We start from the raw sequence: 27402 nt of genomic DNA on the forward strand, positions 1-27402 counted from the left end.
AGGAGTTTTCTGCAAGGCAAACCGTGCACAAGAACTCAAGAATGCATGGTATGAAAGAGAAGACAAATTCCATAATATTTTCCAGTGCCATTTAAATAGAATTCTAGACAATCCTCTAATTCAATAAGCCAATCGCAAATTCCAGGAAGTAAAATATTACATAGCCTTAACAAAGTAAAAAAAAGGCCTACAGAAATTTATGAATAACAGCTTTAAAACTTGGAAAGAAATTCGACATATACATTATATTACAATAAAAATTAAATTTCAATAAGTAAGACAAAAAAGAAGAAAAGAGAGAGAGAGAGAGAGAGAGAGAGAGAGAGAGCCAAATTACAAAAAAAAAAAAAAAATCAACCTAACCCAAACGAGTTGATCTTTCCATTTTCTCTACAGGGAAATGTACATGATTCCAATGCCAAACATGCAACACAAAATATGAGTCAAGAGAATGGTGAAGAATATATATATATTAGAAATTAAAAATAAAAAAAGAAAAGAAAATTGGGAAACAAGTTAGCCATTAAAAAATGTAAAATAAAAAATCCAAAAACAAAAAAAATCAAATTTCAGATTCACATGCTACCAGCTCTTCCAGGAGTGGTTTTCGTTGATTTTATTTTTGCCATGTCAACAAGGTCTCCAAACAACTTATCCTCTGGTTTTGAAGGCTTGCTCGGTGGTATGTAAGACGAAGTTGAAACCTGGTAGGAAGAGTTTCTCAGGACATTGTCATCTCTGATGGATAGCCCATACATTTGCTGATCAAGATATTGTTGCTGACCATAACCATATGCTCCCATTTGGTTGCCATACATTTGTTGAGGATACATAGGAGCCATTTGCTGTGGAAGTATGCGCATATACTGTGCTCCCAGAACTGGTTGAGGATGAAAACCAGCAAACCGGTTTCCCTGAACAGCCTCGTTATTAATTGCTGACAAATGACCGGTTGTGATTGGCTGAATGTACATACCCACCACCTGATCACTTCTCATATGTTGAGGTCCTTGAGGTTGGCCATGTGTCACACTAACTTGAGTAACCATTGACTGAGGATACTGAGCACCTGCAACTGGGCTAGAATCTGCTGCCTGTGCTTCCCAGGGTGGTGGTGGTAGCAAGCCACTACTCTGGGCACCTTCTCAACATGCAAAAAGTAAGCTTTGTAAATTCTAAAGTTGTAGCAGCAAGAAAATAACTATTTAGCCAGCCACAGAAACCTAGAACGCCACTAAATGAATTTGGTGAGAGCAAAAGACCATGACAATGTATATTAATGATTTCCCAGAGTGAAATCTGGAAAGCAAACGGTCTGTGCCAAAAGTAAAGTTCTCTAGTTATGCATAAAAAGCCTATTATAAACAGAAACGGACCATAGACAGGTGAGGAGGGCTGCTGTTGTGGAACCAGCTGACCATTCCAGGCAGGACCTGTGCCTTGAGCATATGAGTGCTCATATCGAGGTGATCCCATGTTTGGTGCAGCTCCATTCGCATGAAAATTCTGCTGCTGCTGAATTTGAGGAGTCAAAGGATTGGTTTGTCCAGCCCAACCTGAAGACTGGGTGCTAGCAGAATTGGAGGTGTTGTTACCATCAGAGAACATATCAAAGAGAACAAGGGCATTCTGCTGTGATGCAGGAGTTGTTTGTTGTGGTTCTCCCACAGGAACAAGGGCCAGTGAATTATCTGCCTTTGGTGAATTGTAATCATCACCACTAAGCAGGTCCATTTTGGGATTGACTGCTGCCAGAGGAGTTGAACCATTAGTTGCAGGAGGAGCAGGAAGCAATAACTGATTAAATGGTTGCGAACTTGCACCATTGCTTGCGGTGGATCTGCAAAGAAATTTTGTTAGTTAAAGCTCAAGCTACTGGAAACATCTGATCAAGGGTTTCAGATAACCTTGAACTAAATGAATTTCAATGTCAATCCTAGCAACCTAAAATTTGATAAGCAAATCATCACCACTCACACGGAGAAATACACTATTAACCACTAGATCTCAAAAATGTTCAAAAGGTCTCCACTTCAACATAATCAAGCACCTTTTCAACAAGGTATTTATTTCAAAAAACCCAGCAACTAAATTCTACCAAGGATTCCTCAAAACAAATAAATCAAATTGATGAAGGAAACTTGTAACCAAGTTCCAGGATGCTGAGGACAAAATAGCATGATTAAAACCAGTAATGCTTAGGGCAAGAAGGGTAATGCAGCACACATAAATGAAGCTACCATTCTTAGGATATTCTATCATTTCTATAGTAACACAAAACACCAAGAATTTTAATCACCAGATCCCTGCATATGGTAAACCAGTTCAAAAAGGCATAATTACCTCCCCTCTGACTGCTTGCTGCTATCCCCAGTATCAACTAGGGGACCATCGACATTCACAAGTTTTCTTGCTGCTTCAGGCTTAGGTTTGTCCGCTTGAGAAGAAGTTCCTGAAGCTATTGCTTCATGCTTTGCTAGTATGCGCTGCAAATCATCATTCAATGCTAACCCTTGACATAGAAGTGACTCATCCCTACAAGAAATAGAGAAACAAAGGTGATATGAGTTTTAAATGTAAAAAATATTTCACATAATTCCTTCTACTATGCCACAGAGGTTAGAAACTAACTCCCAATGCAACTCATATGCCAAACATGCCAGAATAAGTGACAATATCATACAGAAATTGAATCGAAATGATCATGAAGTTATTCATCGAGTACTCATAGAGAGGTTTGAGCAAAAATATGAATAGAAAACAAATCAAATCCTTTACAGACTGCTCTGGCATCTAGTCACCATAGCACCAAGAAGAATATAATTGAATAAAATAGCAAGATCCTTTGATCTCAACACTCCTCAGGATTTCACTCCCTCTTTTTGGTCAAGCATTTTAACAAGTGATACTGGCACAATCACCTGAAGGACCAAGTAATGCATCAAAAAACCCACAGAGAAAAGAATGTCAGGGCCATGAAAACAGATGATAACATCAAGTGATCGACATATACAAAGGTGCTAAGGGCCACTAGGGAGTTATTGGTAAAAGAAAGAGAGTGCTTACGATGTTGAATTAACAAGGTGTACAACTCTTTGTTTGTAGTTACGGCACTGCTCCACTAAGTCAACAATCACCTCCTGACTAAGTCCCTGAAATTGTAGAAGAAAGATCAGTAAACATGCAAATAGAAAATGAACTTTATAAAAACACAACATGCAATAACAAGATTATTAGAGGAATTAGCAGTGGGAAATCATGAACTTTTGAAAAATTTTCATTATAAGAGCCAGAAAAACATAAAGTTTACACTGAAAGACTGGTTCACAATCTGATAAATTTGAGAATTGCCAACCAAATTATTACACAAATCTCAATTATATTAAGACTTCAGTAGTCACTTTAAATCCAATTAAGGACTTGTCACTAGGAAACCCCATTACTATGCTAGCAAATAAACAAAATATTGAAGTCACTAGTAAACCCCATTCCTTTTCTCTACATTTCAAATTGCAGACATATACCTGCTTGTTTCCAGGATCTAATGCGTTTAGCATTTCGGCAAGGACATCCATAATACCCCGTGCGTTCTGAATTTCTGTCAAACTGATAAATGAAACTCCAGTTAAAAGACTAGATGCTTTATCAATGATAAAATAGCAAGCAGAAAACAGTGAATTAGCAATGTAATGTCACTATCAACAATTTGACAGAATATGTAGTCCACATTTTTTCAACTATTATAACTGCCCTAGTCTGTGGAAAGTACCTACTGCTCTACTTTGAGGGATAAAGGGTAATCGCTGGTGTGAGAACACCACAGCATGTTTACTAGTAAGGACAGGAAGCACCGCTAACCATTCTGAGAAGTTAAAACAAGTAGGAACTTTTTCACCCAATAACTCACTTTGATCTCTCTGAGTACATTAAGAAGAGAATAAAAGGTTTGTTTTGGCAATTACTCCAATTTAATACATAAAATATATTAAATTAGCCATATGCACTGAATATAATGGAATACTATCCTCATCAAACAATTGAACCTCGCTGCAAAACCCATATTAAAAACATATTTCAATAAGCCTTTAAATTTATTTATTAGATAATGACAATAGAATTTATTATGTGCAGCAGACTTTTGCTTAACCATTACTGCAGCACATTTTCTACAAAGACAACATTCTGCAAGGATAGTTCAAAAAAAAAAAAGGCCATCTTAGGACTGAATAGGAATAATGGAAAAACACAAAAAATCACCATGCTTTTACTCTTCAAACAACTGAGAAACAACAAAATACCTCAGGGTTGGGAACTCAGACTCTGCAGAAGACTCAGCAGTCTCTTGCCTATCAGAATTGTGAATATTTTGGGGATAAGATGACAAAGGTTGTGTTTGAGGAGGAGTAAATACAGGTGCAGACCTCTCATTTCTTGGGGGGAATACTGCCCCAGCACGCTGAAATAAACAACCAGTTTGGATCAGAGAAAAAAAGAGGGAGAAGGTCAAATTATGTAAAAGTATAACAGCATGTTTTGAATACAATGACATTGTCATTAATAAAATATAGCATAAGAGAAAAATGGATCCCAATAAATGCAGCATGTCTCATACAGTTTAAGATGAGAGGCCTCAGCAGACATACCAACAACTCTTGGTATGCAACATAATATTGTGGATATCTTGCCCTTGCTCCTCCAAAAGCTTCTTGCCAAGTGTCAATTAGAGACAATATCTTCTCTTTCACTTGAAAATCAGGCTACAATTGAACAGTACAAAAACTGAGAACAAGTTTACCTAGAAGAAAATAAATGCAAACACAGGGGCTTACAATTACTACTTACCCTTTTCTTGACTATTTTGACCATCTCATGGAGAACGTCTCTTTCTGCAACATGCATATGAACAATGTCCCCGCAGTTTTTTATGATAGTCTCTAATAGCTGGAACATAGGAAATAGATCAAAATTTAATCAAGTTTAGTTCTATGAAAGAAAAAGGTGATAAAAAAGGCAACAGAAGTGATAATTATATCCATGGATTAGTATAAATCAAAGTAAAATTTCTCAGGAGCTTACAGTTAGTGCAAGAAGTTGAACTTTAGGATTTTTACTTCCGAGCCGCTTTTTTATCCCTTTCACAACATCTTTTGCTTGCCTGATAATAACAATCATATTTCAATACTCGATTTAGAAAAGCACGAAACATTCGAACTTAAAATATATAAATCCGGCCAGCTTCCAGCCTTCCTCCTTCTTGAGGGTGAAAATTGGAAAAGAAAAGCCAATATTAACCAGAAAATGAGAAAACTAAACCATTTGGGCCCCTTTTGCTTTCACACTAACTCAAATTAACTAAAAAGCAACCAGAGAAAATGACCAAAAATAATAAACAAAAACACTAATATACAACTTTATTACCATTAAGCTGATCATGTAAAAGTAACTAAAAATCCAGTTAATATTTGAAAAATGAAAATTTAAACAGTAGGGTGATAAGGTCACAGCCACTAAAATCATCTATCACATTGTCATCTTTCAACTTTGAGAAAAGTAGCAGAGCTCTATATCACCAGTCTATCTTTACATGAAACTAAATCTTCTATCCATCAACAAAAGCCATATTGAACAAAGAGTAAAAGCAAAGCAAACTGATCAATCCTGATAACTTCCTAGACCAAGTCTCTCTCTTTAAATTTATGCAGCTATAAAAGGAAAGTCGCAATTTAATTTCTCTTGAATCTACAATTAGTATCAGAACTAGAGGAAAATTTAAAAAAATAATAATAAAAGCAAATCGAATTCTGAAACAAGAAAGAACACTGGATTCACAATCTTCATATCCATTCTTTATAATGAAATTGAGACACAATCATCAATAGAATCATCTCAAAAAAAGAGGGGAGATTGGAATCCAGTGCGACGCATACCCAGGGTCACGATTTAGCATGTCGCAGATCTCGATATTTCTAGCCCAATCAGGCCCGATCAGCAAGTCGCTCGTAGCTCTCTCCACCATAGAGTTCACCATCTTCGCTCGCAAAAAGCAATTCGCACACGCAATAAGAAAAAAGATCAATCCGATTCCGGTCACCGTCCGGCCAGATCGCAACGAACTACAGAATATTACGAAGACTCCTCCGATACACTCCCTCTTTGTCAAATAAATCAAAGAGTGGAAAATCGGCAGCTCTCTACCTCTCTTCTCCTCCTCGCTTCTCTTACCTTTTCTCTCTCTCTATGAGATCAAATCAAATAGTTTTTTAATTTTCCGTTTAGATAAAAAAAAAATTTTCTCTTCTTTTTTTTTACTTTTCTCAAATTTTTGGGAGGTTGCAGTGAAAAAAAAGGAAAGACCAACCAAAATCGACAGCGTGTCATTAAGGAAAACACACACGTGTCCTTCTAGATGAACCTATCCTGATACCGATGGTTTCGCGGACCGCTTACGTCAAACGGTTTTTTATCATTTATTGTTGTCGGCGTATTGTGCGGATGAATGGTAGTGGAACTGACCGAAGCAACGGTGTCGTTTCTAGCATAAGGAACTTTGAAAATTAAAGGAACTACTTTCACGTCACCTAGTGGGGACAGATCTATTCTTCACCGACCAATGAATAGACAGATGAGTTGTGACTATAAACTTTTTATTTATTCTTTTTTGTCGTCTTTTAAAGATTGAGACCATGGACTGTTTGCAAGTTTTTACTAAAAACACAAATAAAATTTTCAGGTAAAAATATAAATAAGCCAATTTGGTTGAATTGGACCGAAGTAATAATATTAGGATCGAGACAGATTTAATTTAATTTTTATAAACAATATATAATATTAATAAATTTTAAAATTTGATATGAATGTAAATTAAATTTTATTAATTTGGTTCGATTTATTTAGTTTAAAATTTTAAATTTTTATATATTATTTTATAAAAATTTTAATATATTTAAATAGATTTATATATAAAATAATTATTTTTATTTTAAAAAATTTTAAAAAATATATTAAAATTTAATAAAAATATATAATTCATTTTAATTCGATTTTTTTTCAATTTTTTACATTTTGATCATAACTAAATATATATTTAATATTTAAATTTGATTTGAATCAAATAAAAAAAATCAATTCGAATCAAATCAAACATTACAATTTTGAATTAATTTTTAATTTTTTCAAATTTTTTTCTCACCCATAAATAGTAGTATTTTTTTTGTCCAATAGTTTAATTGGTACATATCACCATTAGTTAGTAGATTTTTAAATTTCACAAACAAGGTTAATAATAAACACATAATAAATAAATTTTGTTTAATTTTATTAATGAAATTAAAAAAAATTATTATATAAAAATGAACTTTTTTAATTGTCGACCATTACTATTAATAGGTGAAGGTTTAGGTCCAAATGAAAATTAATCCCTTCCTTTTTTTTTTGTTTCATTAAAGAAAATGAATAAGCTACTTTAAGGTTTAAACTCAATGCATTTATGGTGAAGATTAGATGTATTTAATTTTAAAGGGTGTTGCCAACATTGTCAAGCTCATAAGAGTTTCTACTCATTTGGATGTTCATAAATTTTAAAGGAGAAAGTGTGAAAAGGATACGTCGTTACTTAAATATATTGACAGGAGGTCATTAAAGTGGGGTTGATCGGGGGACTTTTTAACTTTCAAAGTCACAAGTAGAGGGAGAATCATTATTTTCTTTTTTTTTTTTTGTAATTTTTCATTTATCTTAATATTTGGTTTATTTTATAATAATGTTTTTATTATGTATTGTCTATAATTATCATAATTAATGTATTTTTATATAATAAAATGGTTTTAATAACGAGTTTTTTTTAACAATATTTTTACTTAATATATTTAAAAATCATCAAATTAATTATCAAATATTACATTTAAGGTAAAAATATTAACTAATTTTTTAAAAAAATTAACATAACAAATGGTCCTTTAATTTTAATTTAATATTTTTATTTTAAAAATATTTAATGTAATATTTGAATTGTAAATATGTTAATTAATGTAATACTTAGATGATTATTTATTTGTTACGTACTATCATTTAGAACTAGTTATATTAAATATGAATATCACATTAGTTATAAATTCGTAATTCAGATATTATGTTAAAATTTTTTAAAATTTAAATATTTCATGATAGTTTAAAGGTTATTTATGACATTAATCTTATTAAAAAATTCAGGTGTTATATATGTTTGTTTAATTGCCTAGCAGCATGGTCAAGATTCAAGAAGAAGAAATTTTAGCATTTTTGAAGTTACTTTTTTTTTTTTAAATTGTATAATTTATTTAATTCCCGACCAAATGGAGAGAGACAGAACCTAAGCAAGCAAGGTAAGTTTGAAGAGAAAACAACAAAGTTATGAGTTATAGAAAAAAACAAAACCACACAAGTTATTCTCTTCATTTATAATGTGCCTTTATTATAAAATTCTGATACAATCTCACCCACTAAATTTTGCACTGCCTATTGCTTTATTTTTATGCCTTCCGAATATCCTTTTTTTTTTTTTTTTCCTTTTTTAATAACACTGAAAAGGCTGGTCAAAAAACAGCAGGCATATCACTTTTTTGCAAGGCAATGGCCTTAGGTCATAAGTCACAATTAAAGCATAACCAAGGCCTGACTAGATTCTTCACTTGCTTTTTTAGACCTAAATTTCAGGTTCCTCATGTTTCAACAATCATTACCAGATCAAATTTTGTTTAACAAAGTAACAGCCAGCCAAGTCCCAACAATTTGGCTGATCATTCAACTTTGAGCATTGCCAATGTGCAGATGGATTTAAGGCCTGATTTTTGCTGCTTATTAGTTTTTATATGGCTGTTGGATTACATGTGCTTTTGCAACCTCCAATTTTGGGTGCACAAAATTAGAAAATGAGAACAAATCCAGACATTTTCAAGCAAAAGAAGACAAATGTCCACTGCTTATTGTAGCTAACTGTTTAATTTACAAACAGTACTGCTTTGCATTATAGAATACTGAGTTGTTATGTCTATCTGCATAGCCTACAAGCAAGAAGCAGATTCATGGCAACAACCTCTCACAAATTCAAGTCAAACCTTCTGATACCAAGATACTGGATCAAGCTTGCTTCAATAAGGAACAGGTACTCGGACGGAAGAGGGACCAGATTTCATGTCCTCTAGGATAAAATTCAAGAGAGTCAGGGTTATAGGACCTTCTTCGCCTACAGAGAAACACATAAAAGAAATTATCAACTAAAGACTTGAAAATAAAAGATCATATCAAACAACAATATTTTGGAAGATTCTAGTTGAAAAAAATGGATTTGGAAGGTGTTAAAATATGTCCGCTAATGTATTTAAGATCTCTTTTAAGAACAAGAGTGGTGCATCAGCTGGAACAAACTGTGGAATAAATAGGAAAGGACTTTCCCTCGCTACGACTTAGAAGGAAACGTGAGAAGGAAGAAATGCTCCAGTATCAAATATTTTAAGGCACTTTGATGACATACTGTAATTCCAGAGGAAGCAAGCACTTAATCCATCAGGAGGAGATGATGTAAGTCAAGTGTCAGTCAACTAAAATGTGAGCTAGGTGGAATCCAAGCACATTTCAATGCAACAAACTAGTTATTCAAGGATGCACCTTATGTCAAAAAGGAAACTTCTTACCATTGCCGATGACCTGTTCATCCCACTGCACTACAGGGCGAACAAGGACTCCACTGCCGATAAGCATCATTTCATCTGCTCTTTTCCCTTCCTCAACACTCACGTTATCCACTCTTATTCCATGAAGCTTCCCATCTCTCACCAGTCCCTCTGCAAGAGTCAAAACTCTCTTAGCTGTGCAACCACTCAAAATTTTGTCAAAGCTGGGCATCAGAAGCTCCTTTTCCTTTGTAACAAATGCCACATTCATATTAGGCCCTTCAGCAACAAATCCATCTTCATCAAGCCAAATTGCTGCATATGCACCTTTTTCTTCAGCTTCCATCTTTGAAAGCACATTTGGAAGGTAATTTACACTCTTCATGGTGGCAAACAGGGGATGTTTTATGGGGACTGATGACGTAACTACTTTGACGCCTCTTGAATCAAACAAAGATTGATCTTCAATCACAATGGCATAGAGAGCTGGTTGGTGACAGCCAGAAGGTGATAGTTGAAAGTCACCTGGTCCAGCCGAAATCCAGTATCTCAGTGATCCTTTTGTACACTTAGAAGCACTTACAGTTTGTACAAGAATTCTTCTTATAGTCTCATGATCATATGGAAGAACAATTTTTGCCATTGATGCTGACCTTATAATGCGGTCAATATGCTGCTCTAATTCATAGAGGTAACTGAGATGTGGAAACACATAACGGAGCTTGATAATTACTAATTAACATGTGAATATATATTGAGGAAAGACAAACAAATGACACGGTATTGCAATGACTTATTCATTCTAACAATTCATATTTTCATTAGTAATCTGCCAATCAATCAAACTAGTTTGAAAAGATTATTACATTCTTAAGGATAGTTTTATTGTTCTCAGAATATAACTTATAGACAGAACTTAAGAAGTTGTTTCAAAGCTCATTTACTGCTTTGAACTTGAAAGTAACAACAGCATGAAAGAATTTATCCTGTAGTTCTCAAAATGCGATGGAAATGTCAACCTTAATACTGAACTTTCATAGTGATGTAGAACAATGTTGCATCTTAAAAGATGTTAACATCAAAATATAATGATTATTAACACCATAATTTAAGAATAATAACATTACAAAATTACGACAAAAAAAGTTATTGTTCTGCTGACAGATTCACTAACCCGTTCATTATTGCAGCAGTATCAAAGACACCATGCCCTCTATGAACCATGTGGTCATCCATAGGGATCACCATAGCTCCAGCATCAGTCACTATTCCACCAAAAATGCTAGAGTACATAGCCAGGAATTGCTGCTTTCCTTTTTGGTTTTCTCTCTTCTGTTTTAGCCTTTCCATAGCCTTAGCAAACCAAAAATTTAGGAAAAAAGGAAAAAAAAAATCAATGATGTCCAAAGTAAAACAAATGTATAAAAACACAGATCTGTTATATATGTGCAATCAAGATTCAAGATGCCAGAAAGTCTAAGCCTTTGGTCATTGATGAAAAAGTAAATAATCGCCATAAAAGCTATGAGACAGATGTCAACTTTATTCAATGTACATCAAATTTTATTCCAAAATTTCTTAATTTGCTTTGTGGAATTTAGTCTTATGAAACTCATCATGTAAGAAGAACAAGGTGATAGAGAACACAAACCTCTGAGCAAGACAGGAGAGGAATGTCTGATAGTTTATCAGTAGAATCTGGCAGAAAACAAAATAATCATACCCCAATAGAAAATTACCCACCAATCTTTATGGACAAAACGAATACAGAATTTATACTAAAATCGTGAGAAAATGATATATGATATGAACAGAAACAATTTACCAAAATGAAAAAGATACTAACCAATCAAAGGTTCAGTTTGATTAGAACTTCTAACGAATCTCAATTCTCTGAGAGACCCTTGTTTCATAAGTGAAAGATTTCTTGGAACAAGACATAAATCATGCAAGAGATAGTCATGTGTTGTGGGAATATGGAGCATGCATTTTGGGGGAGAAGCTGACAGAGAAGCCATGGAAGCTATATATTCCGTTGTTTGAGTGACTGAAGATGTGCGTTTCTTTTACAGGCTAAGCAAGTAGTTGACTCTAGTTCAAGTGGCTTGGATTCTAATTCCCAAGGAGAGAGAAGCCCAGATCAAAAGGACAAAACTGTGCCGCCCGAGGTTGTCCGCTGGAAATGACGTACAACAACTACACTCTTTAATGGCGCGTGGGGACAAACCAAGGTTATTGACCACGATAGAGTTTCGAGCCCTAGTCATCAAAGAGCCATATACACTTCAACTACACTTTCTTATAGAGCTTGTGTACTTGCCAACTGGGTCATCAAAACTCTTCAAAAATTCAGTAATGGCAGAAACCATCTTGAAGTTGTTCAGATGATTGTCATGATTTGTTGGTGTGAATCTCAGTTGCTTTTAGTGCTGCTGTGCATGTCATTTCGCAACTCTGATCATGTTGGTGTGAAAAACTAGGTAAGGCTGACAAAACAATCGTGAAAATAAAAAAAATATGAAATAGTTGATTTGGATGGATTTTATTTTATTTTATTTGAACGAAGATTTGATATTAAATATATATATATATATATTAAGTTTGTATCAGACGTAAAAAATTAATAAAAATTAAATTATATATTTATTTATTTTTAAATATTTTTAAATATTTATAAAATAAAAATAATTATTATATATATTTATTTAAATATATTAAAAATTTTATTAAAATAATAGATTAAAATAAAAAAATTTAATTTTAAAAATTAATAAACTAAACCTAATAGAATTCAATTTAAATTAAATTGATTTTTAAAAAATCTATTAAAATTTAACTTGAATTTTAAAATTTTATAACTTTAATATATTATAAAAAAATTAAATTAAATCCGCTTTTTTTCAAACCGTTATAACATTTACTTTCAAGTAAGTTATAAATGATACATTAGTACATATAAACTGTTCAAGTTCGATTCGAATAAACTTGAATTTAGCTCAGTTATTATCGAGTCAAACTCAAACTTAAATAGTTTAACTTATTGATCGAACCAAGTTCGAGTATTTTTATATCCGTTTCAAGTTATTCGCGAGCCTAATCAAGCTTTTATATTTTAATTATTTTAATTGATAAAATATCTCGAACTTAAGTTCGAGTATAAATAATTAAGTTTTTGTTGAATATAAGAATTAAGCTTATTTTTATATGTTAATCGAGCTTAATCGATTAAATTTAAGTAGCTTGATTTTTATATCGAGTCAAGTTCGAGCTAAAAAAATAAAATTCGAACTAATTTTTGAATATCAAATTTAAAATCGAATTTAAATTCAAATTTAAATTTAATATTATATCAACTCAAATTCAATCAATTACAACCATACTTTTAAAGCTTGTCATTGTGCGCCAATGCCCAACGTGTAGAACGGAAGGGGACAAAGAATTTAGCCCAACAACTGTCTGGCTAATTGGTTTTGACTAAGATTGGGCCTATAAAACAGAAAGCCCAAATTCGCTCGCACCATGGTCTTTTTCCTCACTAAACCCTAACTCCTTTTGCTTCGCTATCGTTCACAGTCGACGGTACGTACTCCTAAATCTCTGCAAAGATGGCAACCAACTACGATTATGAGGAGGCTCCAGCCACCTACGATGAAGCTCACCGCCAAGACCTGGGGTACGACCCAAACTTCGTACCCGACTCCGTTAAGTCGTTCGTCGTCCATCTATATCGTCATATTCGTGAGAAAAATGTGTACGAGATTCACCAGATGTACGAGATCTCATTCCAAACTCTCTCGGACCGTCTCTTCAAAGACACTCCTTGGCCCTCCGTCGACGCCGTTGCGCACTTCGTCGACAACGACCAAGTATTTTGCCTCCTTTACCGTGAGATGTGGTTTCGTCACATCTATGCTCGCCTTTCGCCCACTCTCAAGCAGAGGATTGACTCGTGGGATAATTATTGTAGCCTCTTTCAGGTAATGATTTTTAATTTGCATCAATGTGTATGATTCTGTGACGTGGATTGATTTGATTGGGCTTTAGTTTTTGTTTAGGTGGTTTTGCATAGTGTAGTTAACATGCAGTTACCAAATCAATGGTTATGGGACATGGTGGATGAGTTCGTATACCAATTCCAAAGTTTCTGTCAATACAGGGCTAAAATGAAGAACAAAACTGAACAAGAAATCGCACTTCTCCGCCAATATGATCAAGTAATTTGCATAGTAGTTATTGTCATTGTTTGTTGTTGTAGTTGTTGTGGGGATTTGAAGTTACTCTTTTGCTCTTGTAGGCATGGAATGTGTATGGGGTGCTTAACTACTTGCAAGCTTTTGTGGAGAAGTCGAATATTATTCAGATATTAGAGCAAGAGAAGGAGGGTCTTGAACAATTTACTGCTACTGATGGGTATGATTACAGTGGTGGAAGCAATGTGTTGAAGGTGTTGGGGTATTTCAGTATGGTGGGTTTGTTGCGAGTTCATTGTCTTTTGGGTGATTACCAAACCGGGCTGAAGTGCTTGCTTCCAATTGACATTAGTCAACAAGGTGTTTACACCAGTGTTATAGGAAGTCACATTACAACCATATATCATTATGGGTTTGCCAATCTTATGTTGCGGAGGTATGTTTACGATTTGCTATGTTTACAACATAATGAGCTCTTGACATATAGTTATGCGAATTCTTTCTGCCTTCACTAAAGTTTTATTCAATTTTAATTCTTGCATCCTTTTTTTGCTTAGCTTGATAATAATACGTGTTATTGAAGGTATGTAGATGCTATTCGTGAATTCAATAAGATGCTCTTGTATATTTACAAGACAAAGCAATATCATCAGAAATCTCCACAGTATGAACAGATACTGAAAAAGAATGAACAGATGTATGCCTTGCTCGCAATTTGTCTTTCACTTTGCCCCCAAGTGAAACTTGTTGAGGAGACTGTGAACTCTCAGTTGCGGGAGAAGTATGGTGAAAAGATGGCTAGGATGCAAAGATATGATGATGAAGCTTTTGCCATCTATGATGAGCTCTTCTCATATGCATGTCCCAAGTTTATTACACCTTCAGCTCCAAGCTTTGAGGAGCCCCTTGTAAATTACAACCAGGTATATGGTTTTTTTTTTTTTCTTAGGCAATCTTGAGAATGATTTTGATGTGAAGTATATTAATTAAATCATTTATGCTTGTTCCTTCCTTTATTTACATCCACAGTCCTTTCAGTTTTTCAGCATACGTGTTTATGTCACCATATACTTGCTATAGTTAGGCTCTTTCATATTTTTTTCACTGCTAATAGTGGTCCACTGAAACAATAAGCTATCAGGCTGTAGGTTGTGCATTAATTCTTTTAACTGAGAGGTTGTACACCCCCAAGTTTTTGTACAAAAATAACGTATCTACAATTTTGTCCTGTTAGATTCACAAGTGGATGTAGAGCATAGAACATGTTATATTGGTTCATTAGGGTTAATTTTACACAATCTGTCTGTTCCAGCAATTGTTATACCTTTTTGGATGGAGATCTAGCCCCTAGAAAATGCTTATGTGGTAATGGGGTGGGAGAGATACTGAGATAGTGTAGATCTTAAGTCTATGTACTTATTTATTATTGAGGGAGGGAAGTAAAAAGTCATTTGGCATGTTATTTAAGCTTGGTCTTTCTTTTTGTTTGTGTTTTGTTTGTGTTATGTGAATTTTACCTACTGCCATTTATTTTAACCTGCAGGATGCCTACAGACTTCAGTTGAAGCTGTTTCTTTACGAAGTGAAGCAGCAGCAGTTGTTATCAGGTGTCCGGACATTTCTTAAAGTGTATTCAACCATATCTCTTGGGAAGCTTGCAAATTACATGGAAGTTGATGACCCCACTCTGAGGTGGACATTCCCTTTTTCTTCTGCTTGTTCCTTTGTATTTGATCTAAGTTTATGCTTGCTTAGTTTGTTGTACATGATGTACTAACCTTCATGTATTGTTGTACATGATGTACTAACCATCATGTATCATGTTTTATAGGACTATCCTGTTGACATATAAGCACAAAACTCATGCTGTTGATTCTGAAGGAAAGGTTATCTCTAATGCTGATGTGGACTTCTACATTGATGATGTACGTAAAACTTTTAGCCTATGCAAGTATCTATGTGCTGCTGAGAAAATGTGCTTTAAGTTACCATGTGTTCTCTACAACTTTATAGCTGCAGATACAGATGGCATACACAAGCAACTTTGGACTAACCTCAGGCTAGGTTACGTAAAGTAAGACTTAAAGTTGTGTCAAAAGATTGTTTTCAGTATATTATATTTGGTCCGAATTATTTGGTCTTTGGATATTAGTTTGAAGGACTGTCTCTATTCTTCAGCATTTCAAGTTACTCTGCTGCAGGACATGATTCATGTTGTTGAATCCAAGCCAGTGAAACGGTATGGTGATTACTTCTTGCGACAGATTGTCAAGGTATGGTACTATTCTTGTCATATGCATGAATGGCCAAGCATATTGGGGTATTCTACTTACTGCATAAGTAATCTTTTTTTACCTTTTATTACAGCTTGAAGGTGTGATAAATGATATGGATCGGATAAAGCTGGACTAGGTTGCCTATTTATCTTGCATGGAGTTCACGGATTTTACTTGATGGTTTTACTTTTACATTTGGGAGAGATTTTGATGCCTTTTCCTTTTTTCAAATTAGTGGAATGTGGTTAGCTTCAGATGTGCTTAATTACCTGCTGTATAAATAGCTCCATTACAAGAGTGCCTTAAGAGCGTCAAAGAGGTTTATCCCAGTTATGCCCTTGATGGCATGCCAGAAAATTTTTCTTGTGATAATGTACTATTCTTCCGAGTAATCAATCAATGGAACTTTCAACCATGCAAAATGAATGGCGCTTGAGTACCTTGCTCACTCCATCAAGTTCCATTTACAGGAAAACATTCAAAAATTGCAGGAAGGCGACTCCTTTTCCGATTTGGGTCAGACAACCATTGGCAAGGGCAGGAGATGAGGAAATGAAACTTGCATTGTTCATTCGGGAAATTTGTGTTTCCCTGCCTCCTTTCAAAGCTGTCTCAGCAAAAGCAGCTGTTTACTTCAATTTTTTTTACTGTAAAAATCTTGGATATTGACAAAGGAATTCAAACTAGTTTGCCTTGACAATGTCTTTTCACTGAAGGGCTAATTATTCAGACCTAAAGCAATACAGGACTTCGTACAGACAGACTTTGGTATTTTAGTCTCCATTTTTCGAAGGAGACCCACGTTTGAAGGGCAGATGCATCCCGCCAGCCTTTGCTTCAATTCTTGATGATGCTACAATCTTTGTTACCAAACCATCTAACCTTCCAAGATAGACATTAAAACACCATTTCCTCCATCCATCTATCTTCCTCTCTCTAACTCTGAGTCGATCGTCACTCGCTCTCTCCCAACCAAACACGTGTCAATGCCACATTGCCAGGAGAGCAATTGTTCCTTTTTTTTCTCTCATGCACATGCTCTTTATCTCTAGCTCGCCTAATCACGCGTTGGCCACCACCACAATGATGCATATGTGCTCCGTTCAGTGGTGTCTGAGATTGAAAGGCAAGTCCATCTGTGCATACCAACAGCGATTTCGATAACTATACTCTAAGTCGAACTACGGCAAAAGAAACAGCAGCTGCCACTGCCAGCCATGCCAAGGTGCGGCAGCTGTTGCGCAATGCAATGAAGATAGTAAACGTCATTATGAATTTTCTGGGGATTGCAATTATTGTCTACTCTCCAAAAGAAGTGGAATGACGGTTCTGCTGAACTGCCTTCTTATTCATCTCTTCCCAAACCATGGTAAACTCTTTCTCTGTCTCCTTAATTATTGTAATAAATCACAGTTGAAACATGGTTTCATCTACCCTTATTTTTGGAGTATATTGAAATGATACTATATACTATGAATTATTTAAATATATTTATGTCTTTTAACCCTTTAAACAGTGAAACATGACAGTGACTTTAACTATCTCCTGTGACTTTGAACATCAGCTCGCTTCTTTTAGTTCAAAACATATCGAATTCATGGCCTCAAGAACTTCGCTATCTTTAAGACCAAATTTACAAACTCGTAATGGTTCTTTAATATCTGTAAGACTATATATATCGGTTTTCGATTATGAAGCCATTCAGGTCTCTTGTTTCGAAAAGTTTCTCTTTTGTTTGATTTTCAACAATCTTCTGAGTAAACATCGTTGCCTCTGTTTAACAGGTTTATATATGCATGTTTAGTTGTGGGAATTGCTGTCTGCTTGAGCACACTATTCAGTTATATTGTCTCTAATTGTATAAGCAACTCTATCCTCTGCATAGTATTCTTTGCGAGATGCTTGAAACTTTCATTTATTACTTTGCCATCATCAATAGGGAAGAAAAAAGATTGGATTCTGAAGGTTTATTTCAGGTTTATAGGCAATCATTTTCAGAATAGTTAACTTCCAAGGAAATAACAGAGTTCTAAATCAATTAGTATTTGTTTATGTGCAATTTTCCATTTAGTGGGTGGCCATGGTATTCCTCAACCAAGATTTTAGTACATTTTCAGCGTCTGCTCCCTTCTTTCTCTTGAAGTTGTTGTGATTGTCACAATTTTCTTCAAGTATGACTGGTGTTCGGTATGCTCTCTCAACACCCATATTAACTTCCATGGTGCATCCTTTTGATATCTCTGTTTGAAAATAGCTTCATAAATTAACAATCATTCAGCTTAATCTCAATCAACATTTCCACATTCTGCAAACTTTTTCGACATTTTCTGAAAGTTGTTTTTAAGGTTAATGTCATGGTGGCTTGATGATATCTTTGAAGTCATTCTTGCTAAGAGTTGCTATATATATACAAAAAGCTCTCTCAGATAGTCAACCATTCTTCTAGCTTAGTTGTAGTTTCTGTAGATCCCATCTTAATTTCTTCATCTTTCCTCTATGACAGCTAATATCTAAATACATTGATTATAGCCAAGAAGATTTCAAGAGTTTTTTTTTATCTCCCCTGAGAAGATGTGTCAGTTTATTGCTCTCATGATTTTAGTCCCACAGGTAATCCCATCTTTTCACTGCCCTGTGATTTCATATCAATCGAACACTGTACTGCTTGTTTTTGTAGAAAACTGATATAAAAAAAATTATTTTTGTTGTGTTGGGAAACTAGTAAGCAAAAAAAAATTAAACTTAATAATTCATGTATTTTTATCGTGAAAAATATTAAAATTTATATATTTTTATTATATTTTATATAAAAATTATATGTTATAATTTATATCAATATAAAAATATAAAAAAATATTTTTTAAATTTTATTAAATTTATATTATATATAATTATTATTAAAATTTTAAATCATATTATTTTTTAATTTATTTTTTTTTATTATATCCATATTATATTTTAGATTATCAAGTCCAAAAATGGAAGCCAGAGGGTATTTTTTTTTCTCTTAAAAATAAGCTGATTTTTTTGGACCATTTTGTTTTGCAGGTCATTGCTATTGCTTTTTAGCAACAAGTCTGTGGACTGTTGGCATTGAGAAAATAACCCAGAACCGGCATTTAGACATACCCGATTTTACCAGATCCTTTCTGGTGGGAACTGACTCTGGCATTCTCAATAACACCACACAAATTTGCAGCAGATGTGAAGTTTTACGTACAGGGAATCTAACACAAAGCTTGATTCTTAACTACTTGTTTTAGTCGATGGATTGTTACTCCAATGCTGTACAGTTCTGTGCTCAAAGTCAAAAGTTTTGAGTTCATTCACTGCTTCGGACTACTTTGCCGTGCTCTGTCGGACGCGATGCTAGCAAGCAGGTAATTAGCATATTCGTATAAAATATTAATAATTTATATATGTTTATCTTATTTTATATAAAAATTATATGTTTTAGTTTGTATGAATATAAAAATATAAAAAAAAATTTTATTTTATTAAATTTATTTATAATTTTCGTTATAATTTTAAATTATATTAATTTTGTATATTTCATTTGTATATTTTTTTATGTATTACTGTATCGTGTTTTTAGGTTACGAGGCATACTAGCAAGTCAGAAACTGAGAAGTCCAACCTGGTTATAAGATCATTTCAACTGAACTGCAACTGGGTTTTGACCATTGTGCTCCGAAATTGTCCTTAAAATGTGTCTGTGTTTATATATTTTCATGAATTCATCTCAAAATTTGATTCTTAACTGTGGACAACTTCTAATTGAAAGGTAGAAACCTGTCCTTTTAGGCTTGAAATTATCATCGACCGTCCCTGATTTTTCAGTGGACGTGAAATTTTTGAAATAAATGAGCCGTATTTTTTAGATTAGTTCTATTAAACATATGAGAAGCCGAGTGCTCTAGCATTTTTTACCCCTTTTTGTTTTCTGAGTTGCTTCAAGAAATAAGATGTCATGCTATTTTTTTCAGCCATAGCATTTTCTGTCGACCATGATGCTGATGCTTGGAGCACAGCTGGTGAAAAAACAAAACTGTTCATCTTGCAGAACTAAAATTTCCCAAGATCATGAAAGTGCTTTTACAAGATCTAGCTGCCAAGAAAGGGCCTGTGCGTCGGGCCTGCTCCAATCCCGTACACTTTCATGGGGGCAGAAGCTTCAGATCATTAATACTTTTTTTCTTTTTTTTTTTTTTGCTTCCCTTTTTCTCCGTTTGATTAGTTTAAGGTTTATAGTGATCACCCTTGTAGCGAAGGAAACTCAATTTTCGTTAATGTCAGTATTATCAAGTGTCAACCTAGTAGGTTTTCCAGGAAGAAGCTCATGTATTAACACCAAGACCAGGACGGGGAGAGAAAGAGGTGAGAAGAGCGGGAGAATCTTAATGCATCTGAACAATCTTTTATCAATTAATTAATTAGATCCATTCTCTTTCGACAACAAATTGAAGAATTTTGAAAAGAAAAACAAAAGATGGCGTACATATATATATGTATATATGATGTAAAATACAAATACAGTAGTGACATGGGAGGCATTTTAGGCAGAAGCAAACATTATCTGCAACCTTTCAAAAGATAGGAAGAGGGGCTAGAGAATCTCACGGCTGTTGAGGACTTCCCATTTTCAGTTCCCGTTCCAGGTGTTTCACATTCACTAAAATCAAGGATACGGCGCTCTGCCTGCAAAAAAATTGCATATAACTTTTAAGTAATGCTCTGTAATAACAAAGGAAGAGGATGTTAAGCAAGGTTTTTCAGTAATACCATGATATTTGACGCCAAATCTGAATGGAGGACTGCCTCCAACTGATTATTCTCTTTGTCCAAGTTAGGATTGTTGGAGGACCGTCTTCCTTTTACAATTGATTCCGGAGTTTCATTCCCCAAAACCTCCAAGGCATCAGCATATGCAGCTGCAGTATGCTCACTTAATTGCTTCATCAACCCGATGGCATCATAACTTCTATCTGCAGGGCTCATAAGATATCCTATGTCCTGGAAAGAAATTTCAATCATTAGGAAACATAAAGAAAAAAATAATTGTAAAATCTACCTGAAGTTGTTATACCTCAATTGTTATTTCTGTGTCAACCCTTGGGCCTGGAACAAAAGAGTTGATAAACCATGGAGACTTCCATGCTGATGGGGATTCGATACTTCTTTTGAAAGGAGTTTCACCAAATCTGGCAATTCATATCAAGCAAGCAATCAATTCATCCTAGCATTTGAAGTAGAAATAAAAGAAAAGCAGCTCTCCACATAAATAGCAATATAATGACAATAGGGCATCTTACATATTATAATTTTCAATAGCAGCATCAATCCCAGCATTATCAACCAAATTCTCTAGGGTTGCTGATGAATTGGTAGATTGTACTGCAGTAACAGCAATTGAGTGACCTTCAGAGTTCTTTATTTGCAGAGTAGGAGAGCTAACAACCATGCATGCATTTCCCGATAAACATTCAGAAGCAAAACCCTGATTTGATATAGCTCCAAAGCTTTTATGATACTGATTTCTGGGAGTTCGCATGCTTGAAGCCAATAATGGTCTGTCTGCTTTAATACCAACTTGATCAGGAGAAAACAATAGTATATTATTTATGTTATGCTCAACAAGCACAGCCGAAGGCCGTTGGACCTGTCAAAAGTAGAGAGGAAAAGATTAGTACATGATAAAACAATTCATTAGATGCAAAAAAGAATATAACAGTAATAAAGAAAAAAGAATTAAGATCAAAGTTTCCAACATAAGAACACAAGAGAAAACAGTGTAAGGTGGACATAGAACTATCAGCATCAAATCTGAGTTAAACAAAAAAATTGACAGTGATCTAATCAGACAGCTGCACCTTAAGCTAGAAAACTAACATCAAAATGATAAATACAAAATAAAAACTTACAATTTTATCATAAAAATCATCATCAGTTTTGTTCTTGGTATCAATATTGCAGGCTTCTTTTTTTATGTCTCCTTGGGAATTATTTCCATTAGAATCTTTCTTCTGAGCTTCATCATCTAATGGTTCAGTGTGATCTCCCCCATTGTCTTGTTTCCCGTCAAATGCTTGACACAGGTTTTCTTTTTCTTCAAAAGAGGCACCAGAAATGGTTCTATGTTCAGATGAAGACACCTGAGATATGTTGCCAGTCCCACTCTCATCAAACATAACATCCAAACGAGAGAAATCTTTGGTCAAACTGGCTGTCATGTCAGTTTCCAGCTTTTTGTCACTTCTTCTTTCTGATATAGGTGATAATAGGTCACGATGGCGTTTCTTCAATATGGATGGTGTACCAGTAAAAGTTTTGGCAGCACTTTTCAGCATGGCATCAGGACTATCATCCCGAGATGGTGAATCCCACAACCTAAATGGAGTGATGCAGTTCATAGAAGACATCATCAGCTGGCGAATACCTAGGGGACTATATTCTTGCTGCATATCACTGCCAGACGGTATAAGATCACAGCTGAAAAATGGAATATCCAAGCTTGGAAATCGAGGAGGCTCATAACATAGACCTCCAACATCTTGTCCTGAAGGCAAATTTGGCTTATCGTCCACAGTAGGACAAGCTTGCATTGAATTTGATTCTGAACCAAAACTATTCACCGGAACCAACTTTAGAGAATCCTTGGCAAGGTATGATTGCTCTTGCAGGCCTGTATGATCATCATTAGTATAGATAAAGACATCAAGTGCATTCATAGTAAATTCTTGCTCTTGAGTTCCAAAAGGTTGACCATTTAACTGACTGGACTCTCTGTCATACATAAGTGTACCATCCTTAACTGAAAGAAGTGACGGAAACCCAAAAGATTGACAGCATGAGGTTGGCAATAATTCAGACCTTGAATGATAATTAGATTGTGTGGCTGGAGTTCTTCCAGTTTCAGATATTTGGACATCTGAAGCCTGACAAAGAGATGTATTTTTGCAACCACCCAATTCAACCATATTAGATCCTTGTGTAAAATTTTCAGAGGCAAAGCATCCATCATTCATTGCCTCAGAGAATAGGACCCTACAACATTCATCATCAGTTATAAACATATGCTCTGGTTTTTCACAAGTTGTAGTCATATTAAGGAAAGATGTAGGAGCATTTAACCCTACAGAAGTTTGAAATGCAGCATTCATCATTTCATGGGTTTCTCTAGTGTCTGTATGGTTAGTTGGTAACCCTGATGATTCCTGCCCCATTTCCAGAGAAGAAACATCAGGTAAACCAAACTGGTAATCCCCACTCGCAGAGTACCCTGCTTCACAAGGTATTTCTGGAATGCAAAAGTTGACATCTTCCAAAGGTGGGTAATACTCCTCCGAACAGGGTGCTGGACTGGAATTCTTCTCCTTTGCTGCACCAGGCATTTCAGTCAAGTGGAATTTCTCTCTTGTATGAACAGAAGCATTAGCCAAATCACTTGCAGACTGAGAGCAGCCAATCATCGTCGATTCTTGGCTGCATTCTGATATATCCTCTGCTTCTGTCCTACATTTGGCACCACTATTATCCAAATTGCTCTGCATCCTCGAAGAAGATGAAGGCATAGGCTGGCATTGGTTTGCAATAAGTGGGAACTGAAATTTTTCTAGAAGGCCTGATGCTATGTAAGAGTCCAATTTCTTTTTCACCGAACTGTTCCAGTGATTTTTTATTGCATTGTCTGTCCTGTTACCCATAGAAAAAAGGAAATAAAGCAAGCTATCCATAAGTCAAAATGCAAAAGACATATTAGCTTCTAATTAACAGAACATTAGAGTTTAGACAAATTTCAGCGGGTGACTTGCAGTCATAGGAGGAAGTAAAAAGGATAAGAGACTACATAATATATGTAAACTCAACAAAACATTGATGGAAAGGTGTGGCCTATCTAAATTATAAGTTGGCATACCTTCCTGGCAAGAACTTTGTGAGCTCTGCCCATCTGTTCCCAAAAATCTGATGAGCACGAATCAGAGCCAGCTCTTCTTCCTGAGTCCAGGCCTCTTTGTTTATCGCAGGATTGAGATGATTATGCCACCTGCATCAATACTTAGTTGTATGAGCACAAAAGTACGACAGGAACGATTTTTTTTTTCTTATATTTTGGCTGAAAAAGGGAGCATTACAACAGCAAAATAGTTTCATAAAATCCAAGAGAAGATGTTTACAATAACATCCCGAAGGAAAACCTCTCACAAACTGTTAAAATTCAACAGAATTAAGCAATGTGACCAGGCTTGTCTTTAGCCGTCCCAAGAAAGGTCACATTCCAAGATTCAAAATCCCCCTCCTCTCCTTGGCCTTTTAAAAAGTTTCAAATTAAGTTAGGTTAAAATATTTTAATTAGCAGCTCTATCATCACACCTTTCTCTGCATTGCTTTCCAATACGGCCAGGTAAGTGCTGAGCAATGGTTGACCACTTTTTCGGCCCAAATTTCTTCACCAACTCAATTATTAGCTCATCCTCCTGTTTAAATTTCAGAAAAGCAACTCAGAATACCATACTAATTATCAAGAAAAAGCTGTCAGTTTTGTCAAGAACAATCAAATTCAAGGGATTGTGAGAAAGAAATAAGTAGCAAAAACATTCACCTCTTTTGACCATGGCCCTTTAACAAGTTCCGGATTCAAGACCTTTTGCCACCTATGCAAGCATTGTACATCAGTTCGATCTTTGAAATACTCCGCTGCAGATGAACAGCTCAGCTTTACAATTAGATCATGTGAAATGATGCATGTGGAGCTATTACGCTACTTCAGTTAAAAAATCATACCTATCTTTTTCCAATTTTTTCCTTTGAAACGTTGAACAGCTTTGCACAGAATCTCATCCTGGAAGCCCATTGTCAGATTGAAAAATCTTTTAAGAATGTGCATATACATACATATATGCATATACTGATACAGACATACAAAACACACACGCAACAAAAGTATCTATGAACACAAAAATAATTGTATTAAAGGATAGGACTAAAATTACTGGACACAATAATACGTGACACAACAAGAGCAATAAAGTTATAGAAAGAAAAGCAATGTCTTAAAGCACAAGAGAGCAACCATAAGCTAGGTACCTCTTCAGCTGTCCATTGTCCTTTCGTAGATCGTCTTGTGGGACCAGTAGTCCTCCTATAGAAGGATTGTAAAGTCAGAGAAACCCAATTTCTTGTAAGAGAACATAAGAGAAAAAAGAAAACATTGTAAAGGGAGAGCAAGAGTAGCCAAGAAAACCAATAATGGTATTTAATTTTTCAAATAAGAAGTACTAAAAGTAACAATCACTATGCTTTTAAAAGTAGATACCCATGAAGAGCTCGCATTCTCTGAGCACCATCGCGGATGCTGAGCCCAGCTGAAGGAGTGGAAATTGTTCGGTCACCTTCCATAGTTCCTTTGTAGATGAATAAAACTACATACCCCAATTCCAACTTGACAACGCTTCTTTCCGCAATATGCTCTCCAAATCATTATAAATCAACCTAACTAGAAAGTTCCTCCCCACGAAACAACAGAACAAACTAGCATAAGGGGAAAAATTTTAAAAGAATTAGGAAAAAAAAACAAAAAATTTATATAATAATTAAAAAGTCACAAGTCAACGATTTGAAAATTGCAGAGAATTTAAGTTAGGTCAACAAAGAAAAGATCAAGAAACTGAAATTTACAATCAATTCTCTCAAATTCAAACCCTAGATCATATCAAAGTTTAAATTCATTCAATTTTCAACAACTCAGAAGTTGGATAAAGAACCGATAGTCATTAAAGCAAATTGTTCAGTGTTTAACCTAGACATCAAGATGGATTGAAGAAATTTCAAATTCATAAGATGAGAAAAACAGCACACACCGAACTGAGCTTCGAAAACCAAGGAAAAGATAGCCGGATGAGAGAGGAAGTCGAGACGGCGCGCATTTGCAGATCGAAGCGAAGATATGGAGAGAGATTAAAGATAAAGATCTATTAATGCACTGCTAAGGATTATAGAAGAAGAAGAAGAGATGAGTGGGAGAAAAGTGAAGCGAGAGAGAGAGTGAAACGGTCTGGAGAGCTATTCAAACATAAAGGGGCGGACTGATGGAGTTTCAAACCCTATGGTTAAAGATCGAACATGTTTTGGATTTGATGGCCTGGATTTGTCCACGTTGGAACATGGCCGTATGCTTTGGGCCCTTTTCATTCAAATTCTCAACGGCCGAATTTATTTTTCTTTTCTCCTTTTTCTTTTGGGCAATTAAAAGTAAAACTAAAATTGAATATTTAATGACTTTTGATGATATGAACTTATAGCACCGACAACAAATGTATTTATATCCAAGTCCAATTGTAAGATATAAATAAGAAATAAATAAATTATATGTTCATATTCTTTGGCAAAATTATATTTTCTTGATTACAAGTTTTTTATTATTATTATTATTTTTTTAACATTGTTTTGGTTAATTTAAAAAAAATTTTAAAAAAAAAACTTGTTACATCCATTCATAATAGAGTTTTTAAGTTTCACAAGATGAATTAATATAACTATACATATTTCTTAAAATATAATAAAAATAAAAAAAATGTAAAACATGCGACAAGTTTGGTGATTTTTAATTCAATTTGTTAAGTTTAAAAAATTTTGTTGTCATTGTTCAAAAGTGAACTTAAAAAAAATATATTTTTGTTTTATTTGTATCGTGATATTCAAAATAAAAATGATTGTTTTAAGTCTTAAGTTTAATTTGTGAGAATGATTAATTTAAAATTTATGTAATTTAAATTAAGTGGTTGATGATTCTCTACAATATTAAATTTGGTATTGAAATATTTTCAAGAATGATCCAAAATAGTAAAATATGTTGATTTGCAAGTTATGAAAATTAGAATTTGTTATCTCTAATTTAAATGTCCTTAATCCATCCTCCATGCATGAGACAACATATTATTTACGGACAATCGCATAATTTATTAGTTTATTGATAAAACACCGATTGTTTTTTTGTCATGTTTTTACCAAATATCTTTGTCCCATTGCCACGTCAACACAAAATTACCCCTTGACGTCCCATTCCATGAGTGCTTGATTGAAGTATAGTCATTTATTAGAACCTCCGTAACTTCCTTTGCGTGCTTCATTAACCAAAATCTCTCACTAATAAGAAACATGACCCAAAAAAGAAAGAAAGAAAGAAACACCATGTTAAACAATCCTAGTAGTCATTTTATCGATATAAAGTTGTCGACATTTCATCTGCAGTAATTAACTTCCACGTTTCCTTCCCTTCTGCATCGCTTGATG

General features: G+C 34.5%; 4 protein-coding genes and 1 long non-coding RNA gene across 22 annotated transcripts; 2 read left to right on the forward strand and 3 right to left on the reverse strand.

Moving 5' to 3' along the window:
• Window positions 1-452: 452 nt before the first annotated feature.
• On the reverse strand, window positions 453-6250 carry LOC111299324 (TOM1-like protein 9). Its single transcript, XM_022894448.2, has 10 exons — window positions 5928-6250; window positions 5077-5155; window positions 4843-4941; window positions 4644-4757; window positions 4299-4456; window positions 3525-3606; window positions 3067-3152; window positions 2344-2535; window positions 1377-1840; window positions 453-1141 (listed from the first exon to the last, which is right to left on the reverse strand). Exons 1-10 carry the CDS (start codon window positions 6026-6028, stop codon window positions 576-578), a joined length of 1941 nt encoding a protein of 646 aa, XP_022750183.2. The 5' UTR covers window positions 6029-6250; the 3' UTR covers window positions 453-575.
• Window positions 6251-8907: 2657 nt separating this feature from the next.
• On the reverse strand, window positions 8908-12042 carry ADCL (D-aminoacid aminotransferase-like PLP-dependent enzymes superfamily protein). The gene is made up of 5 exons (XM_022896053.2): window positions 11494-12042; window positions 11299-11345; window positions 10822-11000; window positions 9669-10342; window positions 8908-9220 (listed from the first exon to the last, which is right to left on the reverse strand). The coding sequence occupies exons 1-5, from the start codon at window positions 11663-11665 to the stop codon at window positions 9126-9128; spliced, it is 1167 nt and encodes a 388-aa protein (XP_022751788.2). The 5' UTR covers window positions 11666-12042; the 3' UTR covers window positions 8908-9125.
• Window positions 12043-13201: 1159 nt separating this feature from the next.
• On the forward strand, window positions 13202-16823 carry LOC111299326 (uncharacterized). Of its 17 annotated transcripts, none has more exons than XR_016329776.1 (9): window positions 13202-13624; window positions 13703-13861; window positions 13942-14273; window positions 14421-14760; window positions 15381-15529; window positions 15669-15762; window positions 15851-15911; window positions 16016-16110; window positions 16205-16823. XR_016329776.1 is itself a non-coding variant. In XM_022894454.2 (8 exons), exons 1-8 carry the CDS (start codon window positions 13253-13255, stop codon window positions 16247-16249), a joined length of 1563 nt encoding a protein of 520 aa, XP_022750189.2. In that variant the 5' UTR covers window positions 13202-13252; the 3' UTR covers window positions 16250-16535. The 17 variants fall into 17 exon arrangements, 8 of the variants coding, with proteins under 8 accessions (XP_022750189.2, XP_089603491.1, XP_022750185.2 ...); XR_016329775.1 differs by having other exon boundaries at window positions 16039-16110; window positions 16205-16535; XR_016329778.1 differs by having other exon boundaries at window positions 15857-15901; window positions 16205-16535.
• Window positions 16824-17307: 484 nt separating this feature from the next.
• LOC111299327 (uncharacterized) lies at window positions 17308-19844 on the forward strand. Its single transcript, XR_016329781.1, has 3 exons — window positions 17308-17482; window positions 19162-19493; window positions 19709-19844. It is a non-coding gene; the product is annotated as an uncharacterized LOC111299327 (long non-coding RNA).
• A 670-nt stretch (window positions 19845-20514) lies between these two features.
• Window positions 20515-26192, reverse strand: LOC111299329 (transcription factor MYB3R-1-like). 2 transcript variants are annotated; one of them, XM_089747361.1, is made up of 12 exons: window positions 25971-26192; window positions 25427-25606; window positions 25198-25252; window positions 24895-24952; window positions 24713-24807; window positions 24484-24587; window positions 24029-24157; window positions 22035-23805; window positions 21426-21772; window positions 21200-21314; window positions 20896-21126; window positions 20515-20811 (listed from the first exon to the last, which is right to left on the reverse strand). In XM_089747361.1, the coding sequence occupies exons 2-12, from the start codon at window positions 25507-25509 to the stop codon at window positions 20686-20688; spliced, it is 3114 nt and encodes a 1037-aa protein (XP_089603487.1). In that variant the 5' UTR covers window positions 25510-25606; window positions 25971-26192; the 3' UTR covers window positions 20515-20685. The 2 variants fall into 2 exon arrangements, with proteins under 2 accessions (XP_089603487.1, XP_022750196.2); XM_022894461.2 differs by having other exon boundaries at window positions 25427-25641.
• Between the last annotated feature and the right edge of the window lie 1210 nt (window positions 26193-27402).

Source organism: Durio zibethinus, chromosome 18 (assembly GCF_047325235.1).
Source record: "Durio zibethinus cultivar Kanyao isolate XHJ-2024 chromosome 18, ASM4732523v1, whole genome shotgun sequence".
Lineage (NCBI taxonomy): Eukaryota > Viridiplantae > Streptophyta > Magnoliopsida > Malvales > Malvaceae > Durio > Durio zibethinus.